The 19,706-nt window shown below is 37.8% G+C and overlaps 1 protein-coding gene across 1 annotated transcript in view; it reads right to left on the bottom strand.

Moving 5' to 3' along the window:
• Positions 1–19,706, bottom strand: part of PLCB4 (phospholipase C beta 4) — a 209,894-nt gene that overhangs the window by 25,295 nt on the left and 164,893 nt on the right. The window contains exons 24-30 of the mRNA XM_069495811.1: positions 15,235–15,337; positions 13,690–13,854; positions 11,198–11,402; positions 5,783–5,871; positions 4,969–5,119; positions 2,066–2,115; positions 1,860–1,925 (exon numbers count right to left, since the gene is read on the bottom strand). Of these exons, the coding sequence (XP_069351912.1) occupies positions 1,860–1,925; positions 2,066–2,115; positions 4,969–5,119; positions 5,783–5,871; positions 11,198–11,402; positions 13,690–13,854; positions 15,235–15,337 (829 nt within the window). The remainder of the gene's footprint in view (positions 1–1,859; positions 1,926–2,065; positions 2,116–4,968; positions 5,120–5,782; positions 5,872–11,197; positions 11,403–13,689; positions 13,855–15,234; positions 15,338–19,706) is intronic.

Genomic DNA, 19,706 nt, shown 5'->3' with positions numbered 1-19,706 from the left:
TCTAAAAAAAATGTACACGAAAACTATTATGAAAGTCCATACAAATTCAGAAGGTAGGATTTGGGGAGACTGAACATCTTCTTTTAGGTCCTATTATAATGCGGCACTTTAAAAAGCTTGAGGTTGTTTTTTTACAAATGAAGGCAACTTGGATCCATTCAGCCATGTGGGACTTACTGATCATGGAATGATATGAGTATTTCCCTGCCAACCAGAGAGAAAGAAACCAAAGGAATGAAGCCCAAGACATCCTGAGGTGGAAGGAAAACCCACCAAAGCCAACTCTAAACTGTTTTAAATTAAGAGAAAACCAATTTCCCATCTTTGCTACTTTTCTGATTAAACATACAGACCTACGAACTGACTAAAGTCATTTTTGACTATGTGGATGAAAGGTTTAGACAAGGGAGTCAACAGACAACTGTGCTCAGTCCACTGAGTTTTAAAAATTGAGGAACACCCTTCCTTCATAACTGTCCAGGGAACCAGTATATGGACACTGTCCAAAGTAGATGGCGATTTTTCTTAATGTCCCATGTGCTATCACTGCATTTGACCCAATGAGGGGAACTTGTCCACTGAGTGAAGCATCCAATATCCTACACGGGATAATGTGGCAAGACCAAGGTTTCTGGACCCAGATGATGCAGGTTTAAATAACAGTGAACTCTGGGGCATCAAATTGTTGAATTTCACTAATCCTTAATTCCCTCTTATGTAAAATGGAGACTTAACCAGAATTTACTTTATAGGGTAGAGAGTGTTAAATGAGACAATACATTAAAGTGCTGAGCACAGCACCTGGAAATGACTGAGCATGCAAAAATTCTAGCTTCTATTATTGTTGCTACATTATCAGTCACAGTATATTTCCTGGTCATGCCTCAAGAAAATATTAAATGAGACCAAAAAATTTATGTTTCCAACTAGCCCAAAGGCCATTGAGATGCCTGTTCAATGACAGAGATCCAATTTAAATGCAGGAAAAATCTGTTAGGTAATACTGCAGCATATGGGAACCAACTCCATTCCTAATAATTAAAGTCATTTAAGTTGCATTCTCTCTTATTCCCTTTTCTCTCTCTTTTTCTGTTGCCTTTCCATATTCCAGCTTGTTGCCGATAACCAACAAGATTGAAATCCCTACTTTAAATAGCTGTCTCCAAGGGCCCCTGCCAAGAGGTCCTACCTTTTTTTCTCCTTTCTCTGGGACGGAAGTCTGGAAAGAAGGATCGTGTTTGAGGGCCGTGAAGTTTTTCAACCTACAGGAGAATTTCTGGGGCCACCTCCTGCTGTTCTCTTAAATTTGCAACTAGCTCTTATAATTTCTCACAATCACTGCCAAACAAGCCTCTTCTTATGGGTAAAAAGGAAAAATAAATATATTTCAGAAGTAGGCCACTGGGTAGGGTTTACATAATGGGGGAAAAGTGAGAAGCGTCTCTCTCTAGGAGCCACGAGTGGGAGGTTCAGAGCTTGCTAGCATCTCCCTCCCTCCCTCTGCGAGGCAAACTATTTGACAGGGACCCAAGGAATTTACATAAGCAGTGGCTAAAATTGTGAGCTGGTCTTCAATAGTCAGGCTGTGGCCCAGTATTTTATATAAAGTCATATTAGCAATGGAACAATTTTTAAATGGATAAAGTTTTGGTATGTGTTTGAAATAACTGTTAGAAATGTAGACTACAGATCAGTGACAACCACTCCCAGGCAGATTCTAATTTTTAATTTCATTGCTAATAGTTAAAATGAAAGTACTGCTGTCAAGTTGACTGCTAGGGGCTCTGAGTCATTCACGTTTCTTGCTATGACTGATTCATCAGTACATAATGCAAAATAGTAGCTTTAAAACACTGTACCTTTGCATGCTTCTTCTTTAAAGAATTTAGCTCCTTCTGTTGTTTCTTTAAATGCTTCAAATAAGCCTGTGGGGAAATAAAGAGGATTCAAAATAGGTTTTCTGAGGTCACAATGATTATACTTGGTGAGAAACAAAAATACATTCGTGTCACCACATGTATTAATATAGTACAAGAGTGCTTGCAAAATGATCAAGCAATTTTACCTTCATCTGCTTTAGATCTTCTATCCTTACTTGAGGGATAAGTTCAATACCTAAAAAAAAAAAAAAAAAAATGTCACTGTGTATACTAAAAGAGAGAATAACTGATAATATAAAATTCACATGTTGATTTCATCTAAAGACTCTGAAGCAGGTTTACATATGATATAATGGGATATAAACATCTTAAATGCCTATTACAAAACAATTAACTAGACAATTGAAATGCTTCATTGTCTTAGGTCAGGTCCCTTACTAGCAGGGCTGAGAAGGGGATTCATGTGCACATGACTTACCGAGAGCAGACTCTTGGGAGAGACCCCTACGGGCGTGAGATAAACAGGATAGAGCAGAGGAAGAAGGTAGGGTGGGTTTCTAGCTGAAATCTAGCCTCAGCCTATTCCTAGGGGGAGCTCTTTAGTATAAATGGTTCTCAAGAGTTGTTCTACCTTGCCCAAAGGAGACTGGGCTTTTGTAACCCTGTATCAGTCAGCTAGAGAGCTTCAGATATTTTATAAAACCTTCCAGGTATTTCCAGGCAAGAGAACTCCCACGGTCTCAGGGCAATTCTCTGAAGGAGTAGCTGTAATTCCCAATCAGCCAAAACTCAGGAGCTGGGAAATGGAGCAGCAGCCCCATAAAGGGCATCTGATCAGGCACAACAGCATCTATTAGTTACTGTCATCTTTGTACTTCAAGGCATATCACATCAGTCAACTACCTCCCAACTCTATTCCCTCCTTAATTATCAAAGAACAAAACTATTTTTTAGCTTCTCCCTTTTACCAAATTTAATCGTAGCATTTCAGCAACACGCTATTGAGCACAGTAATGCCTTTAACATACAAGCAATAATGAAACCAAACCATTACATAACAGGATGCTGCCAGGAAGACCTGGAGTAATATACTAAGTCATCCTGCCATCTGAGTGATGCTGGGCCAGGTGTCGCCATGGCAACCACAGCTGTAGACGAATCCCCAAACAGGTTCTGTCTGACTGCAGATTTTCATCTTAAGCAAAGAAAATGAATGTGCACTCTGTACTGTAACTGATTTCCATTAGCATCCCAAAGGCTAGATATGATATATGCAAGAAAGATAGGCATCAAGTCCTAGGTTTTTCAGTTTTACTCATTGTAAGATTTGCATGTCCAATGTGAGGGCAGTAAGCCAGTAAGGAGGAGTCTCGGCTGAGAGAAATTGGTATTGTGATCTGTAATATGTTACGATAGGAGTGGGAAGGGTCCCTGGGGCTCTTCACTGATCTCTTAAGTATGATGCCACAAGCTATCTCCCTAGTGACTGAGGCAGTATAAGCCAGGGGGGTGAATCCTGGCATAGCTAAGAGCTCCCTATCTTTGGGTCTCAGCTCTCCTGTCTGCAAAATGAACACGTGAGGTCCCTGAAAGAATGTAGGCACTTCTCATAGAATCCAGTACTGTGACTTAGACTTTCAAGTCTCCTGAGTAAAATGTCAAAACGAAACTGCTTGTAGACCCTTTCTCAGGGCGCCTGTTGAAGAGACCAGAGTGGAGGGAGGTGACAGTTGCCTGGATCCTTCAAACGTAGCTGTGTTTGGAACCAGGGTGAGGCACCTCTACTCCCATGCACAGTTCCTTCTGAACTAGGATGACTTTTGTCCTTTGTAAGCTGGTCACATGGCATCGTTTTTTTTTTTTTTTTCAGGCCACTTAGTGCACTATAATTACTAATGTCTTTATGTACTAGCGAGTGTAATATGAGAACTTTAAACATAAACTCTCCCATTTTCCACCGCCTCTCTCGGAGTGGCTAACGTTCATAACAACCAGGCTGGTATGGAACACCCAAAGTCTATGTTATTACCTTGCTCTCTAGTCTCTCCAGGGAAGAATAGACAAACAGCTGCAGGCCAAGCACAAATTGGGCTTCTTTTGTGCAGTCTTATTTTCTAATTTATTTCACAAAGCTCAATGTATACTTAGTTTCCCGCTAAATTACTATGCTGCTTTGGCTTGGGGAAGCCTGTCATTTCCTACCTTAAATGGCAGCACTGTGCGTACTTAACTGTACGAACGACTTGATTTCCTTATACTGAGGACACTCAACCCATATAAAAATGGAAACTCTATAAGCTGAGTAAAAAACCATGAGGAAAAGAGAAATTCTTATTAAGGTAACAAGAGCGAGTTTAGTAAATGACTCACGGTCAAGGAGGATATTTAAAATATTTAATTACCAGTATGGAATGGGCACCATCCAATCAATGGATGCCTGGCCAATTAGAATGGAAGCCAATTACAAGTAACCAGGACAGCTGTTTCCCTACATACAGGCTGAATATTAGCACATGAGACAGGTAATTCTTTGTGATGACACCTCTTATGATCTTTCGTTTCATCCACAGGGAGCATCATGGAGTTGACCATTAAATACCCATCCATAATTTTTACAAATAAATAATCATGGGTGCTCAATATCTACATATGAGGAAAATTATCAGTAAGGGAATTTAGATGTCCAAATAGTCATGACTCTGTTGGTTCTCACGCCCACTGGCTGTCCAGATAAGTACCTATGCAGTATCTGGAAGAGTGGGATGAGTTAGCTAACATCACTGTGCAAAATTTTTTTTCCCATAAAGGATACCCAATTTGAATATTTCCTAAAACTATGGATATTGTACCCCTTACAGCTAAGGTGGGTGCCGGGGATCTAGCAGATGAAACACAAATGTTGATTCCCTATTACACGCTCAATGAAATTAAGCAGTTTTTCCAGTCCATAAGAAAATAAGCTGCTTTTTGAGTTTTATGGGGCAATGAAAATTGGCAGAATTAACAGTTTCCAATACCTTCCTAAAAGACCCTTTAGAAAGGGTCTAAAATTGCCAGAACAGAGAAGGGCCCCACAAATCTCCCTCACCTTTCTTGGCTTCCACGCCAGAAGCCAAGGCGGCCGTGGTGGTCGGTCTGAGCTCGGAGCTACTCTGAGGGGTCACATTTGCTTTGGCGGTGTTGGCTTTTCCTTTCTTGTCGTTCTTGGAAGTGTCACTGGGCACGTCGGCTATGTCACTCTGGAACAGAAACATTTATCTTGACCCAAATGAATGCCACTCAAGGTCAAATATCTTGTACATTCTTTAATTTACAGAATCTAGTCTGTACCACTCAACTACTCCTGTTCCCCTTTCTCAGATTTCTACTCTCTTAAAGGGTGTTTGCTCAGCTCAAGTAAAGATTATGTAGTTTTCTTAGGCTTGGGGCCAAGGAGGAAGCCAAGGAAAGATGATCTAACTCCTTGACAAGCAGAGAATACCTCTTCTTTCCCCAGCTACTGGAAAGATGCTACTTCCACCCCAGGAACCATCAGGAACCTAAGTGTCACTATCTCAGCCAGCCATGTGGCGTCATGTCTATGCCCAAAAACTTTCAGATTTTGGATTTTGGATTAGAGATGCATTTTCCTAAAAGCATCATGGATGTTTTCCACTTGTTTCTAATGGGGCAGAGGTCCCCAGATGTGAGTTAAGCCACTGGTTGTGAAGTGGGTTTTTCTGATGGTGGTCACATTTTTTTTAAACATGGTTCACTCTTGTAGACCCTTGAACCTATTGTTGAATTGATAAGTTCAGTTTTAAAAACCCTCTTTAAACTTGCTATGTTAATTTGTTACTTTATCTTGCTTTTGTAATCAACTTCCCCAAGTTGGCTATCTTTAATCAACCATTTCTACTTACGGTTTCAATGCCCATAGCTCGCATTTGGTCTGCTCTCTTTTCCGTAATTGAAAGAAATTTCTTTGGATCTGATAAAGCATCCACAATATCTAGGGGAAAAGAAAACCAATGAGTTGCTAATTCTCTGTTGTACTACAAATATCCAAGAAAATTCAGCTAATAAACTCTTCAGGATTCTGGACACCTGTTAAACTTTCTGTTAACTCTCTTCTAACACAATGAGGAAAGCACAGCTAGTTGCAGAAAACAAGAAATAAGTAAAGGCAAGAATAAAAGACCAGATGATAGTCCCTTTTTTCCTCTTAGTTTTTCCCCAAATAAAGAAGACAGAGTGGCAGGGCAAACCAAATTTGCCTTGGGTTCTGGATTCATTTTTTCAGCAAGTTGATTAACGTACAGTTTCTTCTTCTGGAAATTAGGGCAGATATCACCTACCCTGCAGCGTTATTGTGAGAATTCAATGAGATGATGAACATAAAAAGTCCCTGAAGCTTAGTAGGTACGACAGTACTAAGTGTTATTTTTCAATAGAGAAGGCGAATGCATACTTAAAGCCAATTTTGGTCCCATGGTAGATAGATTGAAATCTCTCTCCAGTGTTTTCTCAGTTATAACTTGCCCTTAAAAAACAGTAAGATTTCATCTTTTATACAATGTTGTTTGAAGAGTTCCAAGTACTTTCAGAGTTTCATATAATTTTGCACAATTTACCAATACTACAGAGGGAATAATTATTTTCATTAATTCAAAACACTACATAATTTAGAAATTTTAAAAATTGTGTAAGTTTATACATTTTTCCCTAGCAGAATCACCTTCCTAATTCCTTTTTTTGTTTTGCCCTTTCCTGGTTTTGGTATCAAGGTGATACTGGCTTCATAGAATGAGTTAGGAAGGATTCTCTCCTTCTTGATGTTATGGAAAAATTTTTGTAGGATAGGTACCAGTTCTTCTTTGTAGGTCTGGTAGAATTCAGCTGTGAATCTATTCGGTCCAGGGTGTTTTTTTTGTTGTTGTTGTTGTTGGGATTTTTTTTTATCATTATTACTGCTTCAATTTCACTGCTCATTATTGATCTGTTCAGGATTTCTATTTCTTCCTGATTCAGGCTTGTACTCAAATCTACAAAAAGTCATGAAAATTAAATAATTTGCTGCTGAATGATCTTTGGGTCATTGATGAAACTAAGATGGAAATCAAAAGATTTCTTGAACTGAATGACAAAGGGGATGCAAGATTTCAAAATCTCTGGGATATAGCAAAAGCAGTCCTAAGGAGAAAGTTCATAACTTTAAATGCCTACATCAGAAAGAAAGATCACAAATCAACAACCTCATGTCACATATCTCAAGGAACTAGAAAAAGAAGAGCAAACCAAACCAAAAGCCACCAGAAGACATAACAAACCTCTGAGCAAAACAAAACAAAAGGGAAAGCAAAAAACAAACAAAAAAGCAATACAAAGGATCAACTAAACAAAAAAGTTGGTTCTTTGAAAAGATAAACAAAATAGACCACTAGCCAGATTAACCAGAAAAAGAGAAAGGACTCAAATAAGCTCAATCAGAAATGAAAAACAATATGTTACAACTGATACCATAGAAATACAAAATATCATCTGTGAATACTATGAAAACCTCTATGTGTATAAACTAGAAAACATAAAGGAAATGGATAAATTCCTGGAAACACAGAACCTCCCAAGCCTGAACCAACTCATATTTTTAATGGATGCATAGTATTCTATAAAATGGCTGTAATATATTTAACTAGTCCCTACTGATGGACTTAGGTTGTTTCTGATCTTTTTTATACAAATAATGCTGTATGAACTTTGAGGCGTATTTTTAAAAAATTGTTCTTTACACCAATTAAAGAAACACGTAATTCCTAGGTTAAGTACTGGGTGAAGTATAAAAGTTGGAACTTAACTGACTTGGTTGAACCTAAGAGGGTTTACTGGATCTAACCTTGTAGAGTGATTCTTGACAAACTGACTCACCTGAAAGCCAATGAGACAAAATTTATAAAATTACTTAGTGCCCTGAAATATTAACATTTTCTTTAAGGCGCCAAATTATTCAATAGGAATATCAGCATAGCACACTTCCCTTGCTGAGTAACACCACAGTCTTTGAGGATGTATCCTCAGACATGAATTAAATCTTTTCACAGTTTCAGCATCAAATGCCCTCTGTTTCAGCCTCCTCAAAATGTATACATAAACCCAGCACTTTCTTTATCAGAACATTAATCTGGGCTGCTTTTCATTCTGGAGAAAGCTGGTCCACCTCTCCGCTGTGAAGTGTTACTTAAGTTTCAAAGACCAAACAACTACTAAAGTCTCCCTCAACCCCACTCTGGTTAATTACTCCTTAGTTCAATGCTCCAAATGTCCTTTGGCTCTCCTGCCTTTTGAGTACTTTTATCATATAATGGGATCCACTTATTTATGTATACACATATACCTGCTTATGTATGTGTATACAGGGCTGGAAAACTCTTGAGGGATAGTGTATGTGATTTTTTCAGCATTGCATCTCTTAGCCAGGGCATTCATAGAATAGGCACAAAACAATAATTGTTAAATATATTTTTTTCCTTTGAGAAAAGCATTTTTAAATGAATACATAATTAAAGTACCATTTTTACTAACTAGCAAATGTTAAAAAAAATTACATCTCATACACTGCTGATGGGTTATTTGGCAATCTGTATCTAAAGCTTTAAACACACATGCATTGCTAGATGCAACAAATCCACTTCAAAGAATTCACCTTCAGAAAATGATCACAGATATTTCTGAAGCTTTACATTTAGGGTTCCTAGGTGTAATATTGTTTATAAAAAATAAAAATGACTTCAATGTTTAGCAATACTAAATTATGGCATAGATCAGAGATAATCCTTCACAGCTGATAAAAATTTAAAAATTTTTCATGACATTGGAAAACACTCTCCATTAAGTGAAAAAAAGATTAGAGTTCCAAATGAGTATATAACAGTAAGATCCAATTGTATTACAAATCAAACATAGAAAAGAAATGACATTGGAAGTAAACGGTAGTTCTCTCTGGGCAGTGGATTTATGGGTGACCCTTATTTTATTCTTTGTGCTGTGAGAATCTCTCTCTGATACATATTTTAGCTACCCTACCTTTTTATAGAAGAAACCTGCTATATGTATTTGTGGAGCAAAGTGATGAGTTCACACTATCTTTCTGTAGCTAAATAAAAATTTGGTGATGTATATTGACAAGTTTTCTTCTTTTTTTTCTTGAAAATGCTGAGCATCATGGTGCCGAGCTTCATTCTAAACTGTTCCTATATAACCAACAGGGAATATCAATATTCTAGGAACACAGACTCTATAGATCTTCTGGTTCAGCACATAAACATTGAGTGTGGGAGTTTAGTTAAACAGATGAAGTAGGAACCATTTGTACAAGTCAACAGGCTGTAAAGATGAAAAATTTGGAAAAAGATGGTTCTCACACTATCTTTGTTATCTTTAGGTAAGACCCTTAAATGTCACGTCTGGCCTCAATTTCTTCACATATAAAAGAGATGACCAGAGAATTCTGAATAAACTGTCTTTGAACGTCAAATCTGAAGTTAAGACATCAACTGCAGAATCTCATCAATGGTAAGGCAGTACAGAAATTCAAATGCTTCTGATAAAATAAGTGGCCATAGCAACTTGTTAGGAAATAATACTCACAGGACTATGATTAAAGAGACTAATTTGGATCAATACTTAAATATCAACACTGGTAATAAGCTACATTATAAATATAGCTATTTCTTCCACACAGATCTACATATGCCCACGTCCATTCTGAACAACTGTACACATTTGGACTTTTCTTTATATAAAGTGATTGGCACAAAGTAGGCACTCAATAAATGATTTCTTTCCCTTTTCTATTCAAATGGCTCATTTCCCAGGAATGAATTATAGAGTTTCACTTGAAATTTAACCCATGCAGAAGCAAAACTTTTAAATCTACCATCATAGGAGTTTATATAATTATTTCCAAGATGTATTAGGTATTGCACAGTCCCTGCTTTCTAAGCTCAAGTATGCAGAGCACGATTTAACTCATCCTCTGATGTCTCATGGCATCACCACGCTGCAAAGCAGGCATACAGCCCCTGCAGCTCCTAAACACACACTGCATGTCTCCCATCTCCTCTTTCTGATCCACGCACCCAGCCTCACAGCACCAACCCCTCTGCCTCTTATATGGGTTCTTCCATCTGCTACTGTATGTTGTAGCTTCTAATGTGCTTCTTTTTTTAAAAAAAAATAAAAGACAAAAGAGAAGGAGGAAGGAGTCCTTACTATAAATTTTGTGACTGAAAAAAATCCTCATAGCTTAATTTATTTTTTGAATTTACAATCAGGTTGTTAAAATTGAGGATCGGTTGCAGAAAATACACCCCTGGAGAAGCATGCATTACTAAAAACAAAACCAATAAAATCAATAAAATAATCACATATTGCCCAAACAAAATAATGGTGGGTTCGGTATAGTACAGGTATCTGTATCTATAGACACACACCCACACGCTTGTACATTTTGAGCCTTGCTATCTCATGTACTGTACTGAAAAGTACATCATACGAATGCTATGAGGGAGGCAGCAATATTATCTTTGTTTTATAGGTGAGGCAGGTGAGGAAAAGAGAGGTTGGAGAGGTTATGTTCTATACCCGAGGTCACCCAACCAGCAGTGCGGAGTGAGGATTTGAACCCTTGGCAATTCAATGCAGACACTCTGTTACATGCTTCCTTACAGTTCAATACACTGACAAGGTAGAGGATCTTTGTTTTCTTTTAATGTTCTTGGCATGGATGGGGGCTACAAAATGTCATTATGTTTGGGCATAAGGAAAATTCTATGATTTGGTCTCACTTTTGATTCCTCCCATTGATTACCTTAAAGCCCATGTGGATTGATAACTGGGATTTTTTTATGAAATTGAACTTTCCTGTGGATTTGGAAGAAAATTCAGGTATGTTGATAGCTGAGTTCAATTTAAATTTTTCAGTGACACCAGCTGATAAAATATCTATGGTTTCACCTTATTATGTCTCTTTCCCCCACTTTGATTGCCAGTGTAAATACATCCTTCAAAGAAACATGTTTGTAAAAATTGATAAACAACATAAAATTACAGTATTTTAAAATAACAAAGGACTTTAAAGATATTCTAGCCTTGTCCTTTCATTTCTTTATAATAAAACTTGAGGTTACTATTTATCCTTGATGTCTTCAAGGCTACCAGGGTTGGCAGCATTAGCAGCAAGAGACATGATTATTATTGTTTTTAAGCATGGACAAAATGTTTTATAATCTTATAACTTAGGACCTCATCTATATCATATTCTGTACCCAAATATTTCTTACCTCCAAATCCATCAGGCACGTATGTTTTAAGAACAATATTGCAGAAAATTGTTGGCAGTGATAATGGTTTATTTCCCTCATTTCGAAGGGAAATGTGTCGATACCCTGCTTGGAGCCCGTCCAGTGGGAGGATCCTCTGGCCAATCAGCTTATTGTTGTCATCATACACGGCTATTCTCAAGACAGCCAGGTCCGGCAGGATCACCTACAAACAAAGAACAGGACTTTTCACGGATTTGTGTGATGCAGCTCCCAAGAACCAGGACTCCAGGAAGCTGGACCAAATCTGTACTGCTCTGAAATGCTCCTTTACGGTGAAAATTATCCCACGATTAACCTGCATTTCTAAAGTGTACTGTGGGAGCTACGGTACCCAAGATCTTGAGAATGGCAATTGGAACACGTTTCCTGGAAATTATCTCACCGAATAGGTTAGAGGCAATGGATGTTAAAGATTACCACTCTAACCCTTGCCACCTTTCCCTAGCCCCCCCATGCAATGGGTGAGAAAAAGGAGACCTTGATAAATACAGTGACTTTCCTCAATCTCAGAGATTGTAGTGACACAGTGGGGCCTGGAAATGGAATTGGGGCTCTTGACTGCTAATTCTGTGATCTGTCTACTACCTGGGCTGCTTCTAGCACCTATGTTTGTCTGTTTTTAAGAACAGGGAAAGTATCTTTAAAGAAATGCTTCCTGTATAAAAGAAAATTTATAAATATAAATTTAGATTCTCCTTGTTTCTTGCACTTCTCAGTTTTCAGCACATTTGAGATATTAAGTAGACTAAGATGGGGCAGCTAGAAACATTAATATACTTTGATTCCAACGTATCTACTCCTGCCATCCCCAAACTGAATAAATGAACATAAAATCTGAGTGTAGCTGGCAGAATCCTCGTTCAGATACAAAATAGCAACATGACAAAAGAATATCCAATGTGTTCAATCAGGAATGTCTTTTTATTGGCCAAGAGCAACCAGGACATCTTGGCTGATCTGAGTACTCTGTTTAAAGCTAGACAATGGACTGGTTGCCTATTTACATCTGGAGGCTTAATTTAATTCTAACTGCATGAAGATGGAGAGGGGAAATCAAGCTAAAATTCAGCCAACTTTCCCCACTCTTGTTCCTCACGTGGTGAATGGGAAGTCTGGGCTTTGCCACTCTTACTCTGTGAGATTAGTGAAAAAACAAAGCAACAATAACAATAAGAAAACAAAGTTAAAGCACTTGATAATCAATGAAAAAAATATAACTTCCTGAAGAACAGAGAAGGATCCAGAATCAGTATCTTCTTTCTGGGGCCAGACCTATTACATACAGAAACCAAGTTGAATATTTCCTCATTCATCAAAAACAAAGAATGCCTGAATCAACCTTCTGAATTTCTTGAAATATGTGTAGAGATTATGCATTATGCCAAAGAACATTAGCCATACCGGCAGCAGATCCAGCTGTAACAAATTGGAAAAAGCACAGGAGAAAACAAGACAAGTCACAGCTGGGTATGAAATTTATACCACGTCCTGATAGGGGTGGAGAAGTGACCTGGGAGGGTTGCATGCAAAATGGTATTCACATCCTGAAGTGAATCTAAATTTCAAAAAGGCCTGTTTTATCAAGCCTACATTGATCTCCCTTAATTGGGCTTCTGTAAGCCAGTTGTTCTATTCTGAAATGGATAATCCCTGTTTTGTTAAGACATGAAGCCAATTACTTGTGTGGCCTGACATACAAATGGAGCAGAACCACCTGGAAAACCTGTGCCTAAAGAAGCAGGAAGAAATCCTTTTGGTCAGGATAACAGAACAGTAAGAGAAAAGCAGACATTCTTGGTGACAGCACTGCCAATGCATGGATTTCTCAATGCAGCTTCCATTGACAAAAGAGAAACAAAGGGGGAAAATGATTCAGAGACGAAAAACTGAACATTAGAGAGAATGACTGTGATTCTTCTTAGGATCCAACACGCAGTATTGGGAGAAAACAGGAAAACAATGAAAACAGCACATGAAGCATAAAACCTGTGAGGAGCAACAGGTGCCACTCTTTCTGGAGGGACAGGACCATCCCAACTGACCCATGTAATGACACTTACTGACCTTAGTTTTTGGGGGGAGCATCTTACCTGACTACTTAGCTAATGGAACAGTGCAAGTTACAGTAACTTCCAGGGCACAGAAGAACTCTCCAATGTATGATGGTGCCCACCAGTAAGGACACTTTCTAATAGATTGCAAACCGGAAGCCTGGGCATTTCCACACAAGAGGTGGGCTCCTCCTTCAAGGAGGAGAGGAGAACCAAAAGAAGGGCAGGGCCAAACAGAACCATCAATCATATGGCAGCTACAGAAGTTATCCATTAGGAGAAGAAAAAAAAGAAGACACTGTGGTTTGAATGACTGTCCCTGTTATCTTGTAGTGCCTCTGCACTAAAACAAGGCTCTCAAATCAGCAGAGTGAGTTTGACACACTGAACATACCCTACCTTCCGAAATACGAATGCTTCTTCGTTGTAAACTGGGTTGAGTCCATTGTTCATAACCATGCGCGTTCGGAACTCCTTACGTATAGTGTCGGTGGGCAACCCATACATATCCACCTCTACGTAGGTGCCAATTTTCTTGTCTGATAAGAACTGACCTGATATGACCTGTAGCAACACAAAAATAGGGTGAGAAAGAAGTGAATTCTGTGTCAGCATCAGTAGCAAAGATTAATCAGGAAGTAAGAAATTCTGTTTATTTTGATAAGCTTTAATTATCTATGGAAATAATGCATCAATTCCTTATTAAACCAAGACATTACTGAGCAACTACTATAGTGAAAATAAAAAGAAACTATCCTAGGCAGAAGTTCTGCCTTACAGAACTGTCTAATAAAAGAATGAGGAAAATATACATGAATCATACAATACAAAGAAACAGTGTCCACAGCATCTTCATTTCGCCTAAGTGTCCACATCTATGAAATGAAGTAATGGATTCAGATATACCCTAAGATCCTTTCATAGTAATGCCATACTTATTAGTTAATTCTTTTAAAAGTCTTGCAAAGAGATACACAGAAAGAAAAGCAATGCTAAAATTTGCCTGTTATTTTTGCTGATATTGATACTATACAGCTATCACTACTATATATTTGTAAAGACTAGTGCTAAAATCTACTATAAAGCTACAGAGAAACTATTTTTCATTTACTTGTCAAATGACTACAGCCATTTATTAGTTTTTTTCTCATTATCTAATGGTTAATAATTTTCAAACAGTTTTTCTGAGGTATAATTGACATACAATAAACTATACACAATTAAAGTGTACATTTAGATCAGTTTTGACGTATGAGCACATCTGTGAAACTATCACAATTAAGATAACAAAGCTTTCCATCATTCCCAAAAGTTCTTTGTGCCCTTTTATAATCCATTCTTCCCTCCATCTCTGTCCAGAGGAAACCACTGATTCACTTTCTGTCACTATAGTTTGTATTTTCTAGAATGTTATATAAATGGAATCATATAGTAGGTGCATTTTTGACGGTGTCTTTCACTCAAAGTAGTTAATAATTTTACAAGTGAAAAATATGTCTCAGGCCGGGTGCTGTGGCTCAAACCTGTAATCCAACACTTTGGGAGGCCGAGGTGGGAGGATCATTTGAGCCCAGGAATTTGAGACAAGCCTGAGCAACACAGTAAGATCTTGTCTCTACAAAAAATAGAAAAATTAGCTGGGCATGGTGGCGAGCGCCTATAGTCCCAGCCACTCGGGAGGCTGAGGCAGGAGGATCACTTAAGCCCAGGAGTTTGAGGTTGCAGTGAGCTATGATGACACCACTGCACTCCAGCCTGGGTGACAAAATGAGACCTTGTCTTAAAAAAAAAATGTGTATCATCAAAAAAGCGGGGAAATTTTAAGTCACAACTATAAGCAACACATGGATCTTGCAATTTGACATTAAATATTTTAATTGTGATTTCTTCACAGGCTCACTTGTACACACAATTACACTGCTCTGTGAGGAACAGGGGCCTCACCTGCACTGAACAAGTGGCTGCAATAACCCCATCAACAGGAGTTTCAGAGAAGGGATCGAATGTTCGATCAGGCCGCCTCATGAAATCTGGTTTGAGAAGGTACCTGGTGCGACAAAAGCATAAAAGGAGTTTATTTTACCGGTGGCTTTTACAAAGACCAAGCACTCATTATTTGAAATACTGACTACTTCCTTTTCTCCACCTGTTACTTAGGAGTGAGGGTTTTGGCCAGAGGGTCCTAAGAATTGAAGAGACTGTGCCTGCCCTTATGGATAACCCCAAAGAGCAGGAGGAGGAAAGAATGTTTCCTAGATTCCAGGCTCAGTGATATCCAGGACCCCTGATACTATAATCTTCTCTTTAACTTTTTTATGCCCTGGTCCCCTTTAGATACTTTTCCTTATAGTCATAAAATAAAATACAAAGAATAGCAATGGAAAACAAATTATATAAGCTACAGTTATCAAAACATGGAAAATATGTGATATTCTGCTTCTTTATTAATTGTGCTTTTATCAATGTACTCCATTGTGACATCTAATGGCAAGTCTGATGACAACCATAATTTCAAAGTACTGGTGTGCATGAAAATATTTTAAGATCTATGATAATAGTAATGAGACATAAAAATATCTGCAATTTGGTGACAGAGTGATAGGTACTACTAATATGACTATGGATTGTTGTCTACATTCATGATAAAAGAAAATGTGACACTTCAGTTAGAAGTAAATGAAAATAAAGATTAACTATTTCCCCATCTCTAATAGAAGCAATTAGGCAAGAAAATGAAATAAAAGGCATCCAGATTAGAAGGAAAGAAGTAAAACTACTTCTATTCACATATGATATGATCTTATATAAACAAAAATACCAAGGAATCCACTAAAAAAATTATTAGAACTAATAAAGAGTTCAGCACAATTGTAGGATACAAGATAAATATATGAAAATTCAATTATATTTCTATATAACAATGAACATCTATTAATATTAATAACAATGAAATTAAGAAAATAATTCCATTCATGATAGCACCAAAAAGAATAAAATACTTAAAAATAAATTTAACAAAATGAATGCATATACCTTGAAAACTACAAAACATTGTTAAAAAATTAAAAAGGATCGGCCGGGCGCGGTGGCTCACGCCTGTAATCCTAGCACTTGGGAGGCCGAGGCGGATCCTTTGAGCTCAGGAGTTCGAGACCAGCCTGAGCGAGAGCGAGACCCCGTCTCTACTAAAAATAGAAAGAAATTATATGGACAACTAAAAATATATAGAAAAAATTAGCTGGGCATGGTGGCGCATGCCTGTAGTCCCAGCTACTCGGGAGGCTGAGGCAGAAGGATTGCTTGAGCCCAGGAGTTTGAGGTTGCTGTGAGCTAGGAGGACGCCACGGCACTCACTCTAGCCTGGGCAACAGAGCGAGACTCTGTTTCAAAAAAAAAAAAAATTAAAAAGGCTCTAAGTAAATCGAAAGACATCTTGTATTCATGGGTTGGAAGACCATATTGTTAAGATGGCAGTACCTTCCAAATTGACATATGGATTTAATGCAATTCTTATCAAAATCCCAGCTGGCTTTTTTTGTAGAAAATGACAAGCTGATCCTAAAATTCATACGAAAACTCAAGGGATCAAGAATAGCGAAAACAGTCTTCAAAGAGAAGAGCAAAGTTAGAGGCCTCACATTTCTTGATTTCAAAACTTATTACAATGCAACGGCAATCAAGACAGAATAGTAATAGCATAAATATGGACATAAAAATCGATGAGATAGAATTGAAAAGTCCAGAAATAAATCCATGTATCTACAGTCAATTGATTTTTGACAAGAATGGCAAGACCAATTAATTAGTGAAAGAGCAGTCTTTTAAACAAATGGTGGATAGCTGGATAGCCACATACAAAAAGATAAATAAATAAAACTGGACCCTAACCTCACACCATATACAAAAATTAGCTCAAAATGGACCTAATAACTAAATGTAAAGGCCCAAACTATAAAACTTCTAAAAGAAAACATGAGGACAAATCTTCATGACCTTGGTTTTGGCAATAGATTCTAGATATAACACCAAAAACAGAAGCAACATGAGAAAAAAATAGATTGGACTTCCTCATAAAAATTTTATGCTTCAAAGGACACTATCAAGAAAATAAAAGGACAAGACACAAAATGGGAAAAAAATTGCAAACCGTATGTTTGATAAGAGGCTTGTATCTGGAATATACAAAGAGTAAAAAACCCAATTTAAAAAATAGGCAAATGATCTGAATTGTCATTTCTCCAAATAAAATTCACAGATGGCCTTTAAGCATGTGAAAAGATACTTAACACCATTAGTCATCAGAGAAATGCAAATCAAAACCACAATGAGATTCCACTACATATACATGAGGATGACTATAATAAAAAAGATAATAATAAATGTTGGCATGGATGTGGAGAAATTGGAACACTCATATGTTCCTAGTAGGGTTGAAAAATGATACATCCATTTTGGAAAATAGTCTGGCAGTTCCTCAAAGAGTTAAACATAGAGTTACCATATGAGCCAGCAATTCCATTCTTATGTATATACCCAAGATAAATGAAAAATATGTCCACACAAAAACTCACACATGAACATTCATAGCAGCATTATTCATAAATAACCAAAAGATGGAAATAACCCAAATGTCCATCAACGGATGAGTGGATATGCAAAATGTGGTATATCCATACAATGGAAAATTATTCAGCAATAAACAGAAGTACAGATACATATATGAACCTTGAAAATATTATGCTAAATCCAAGAAGCCAGGAACAAACAACCACAGGTTATACAAATCCATTCATATGACACGTACATAATAGGCAAATATAAAGAGACAGACAGACAGATTCATGGTTCCTTAACCTTGGGGGTGGGGGGAAATAAGGGGTATTGGGAGGTGAGAGCTAAAGGATTTAGATGTCCCTTTTGAGGTGATACACAATGTTCTGCAATTTCTACCCCACTATAATTGTATAGTCTGCTCCTTAGGTCCACTGGGTAGTGGTCATATAATCACATCTTGGCCATATTCTATAATTTCCCTGAAACTTGTTTCAAAACCATCTCTCTGAAAAAAAAACAATTTCAAATTCTTTAGAAATGAGCATAACCATAGATAGAAAAAAATCTATACTACCATGAGCAATATATAGAGGAAAATAAGAGCACTTTTTCTAAAACTATAGATTTGCATTTAAATGTGAAAGAAACAACATTTGAGGGAATCAAATCTCTCATTTTCTTAGGAACATAACTTTTATCATCGAGTCTAGATGATGTCAAATTTATTATTACCTTCTGAAACACAACCAAAAAGGGATCTTGAGGCATATTTTTTCTTTAAGAAAATTTTAATGTCCCTTTTTTTTTTTTTTTTTTTTTTAGTTTTGACAAAGTTACCATTCATTGCTCTCTTAGGACTGAACAAAGTGTTAAAAAAAATCCATTTGATAATCCCCCCCAAAAACCCTCAAGGAACAATACTGATTTTTAAAATCAAGAATATAGAGTTTGTGCAATTGTTCAAACATTAAAGATAGTTTTGAATATTTACCTGTCTCCTAGAGAATATAACCCAAAATATTAATATAAAAGCTAATGATATAGAAGAGATTGTTTTCTGTATTCACAGAGTTTTAGATTTGGATCTTTTTTTTTGTGGCTAGTGTTGGCAACTAGAAAATACAATGATAACAACAAAAGCTGCAAAGTTAGGATGGAAAGTAGATGAGTAACTACAATATTACGTATGTTTCTCCATGGGAAACCCACCAGCTTTGCGTGGAAGGATAAGCAACATAGACTGTTGAATATTGGGCTGGAGTCATTTCTCCCGTACAGAATCTCCTTGGGCAGTGGCCGTCCAGAGAGTCTGTATTCCTTCCCCACAGTGATTTCTTGAGGTTCCACAGCCCCTTCCCACCTCCCCAAAATAAGGGAAAGTGATATTGATGATGTCTCAATGTCAACAAAACATTCTTCCACGTTCCCCCCTTTTCCAATCTGCTTAGAAGAAAACTGATCTGTGAAAGAGTGAATTGATCCAAAATGAGAAATGCCAGCAGGAAAGGGCAAGAAACTTAAGTTCAATTCTCGAAAGCAGGAAGGCTTCAGTGAAACGTGTTCATTTGTATACTTCGAAAGAAGCATGTAGCAGTTTGACAGGGCCATCAGATCAGCCCTGGCCTGGGGCTGGGGCGGGGGACACACTTAGCAAGCTTGTCTTAGAGGAGTATCTGTCCTGGGCCCGGGGCAGCCTGAGGAAGTGGCAGAGTCTGCCACTCACATCCCTGGTGTCTGTGCAGGCGCAGGGACCCTGGACATTGGTGAGGAAGGTGAAGACGGCATTTGGCGCCAGAGCTGGCTTCATGGTTATGTGACCTGTGCAGTCAGTCACACAGGGCCCCGAACTTAGAAGGGCGGGC

This window comes from Eulemur rufifrons, chromosome 20 (genome assembly GCF_041146395.1).
Source record: "Eulemur rufifrons isolate Redbay chromosome 20, OSU_ERuf_1, whole genome shotgun sequence".
In the NCBI taxonomy this organism is placed as follows: domain Eukaryota; kingdom Metazoa; phylum Chordata; class Mammalia; order Primates; family Lemuridae; genus Eulemur; species Eulemur rufifrons.
The sequence above is the reverse complement of the archived record's forward strand: the minus strand, read 5'-3'. Positions and strand labels throughout refer to the sequence as shown.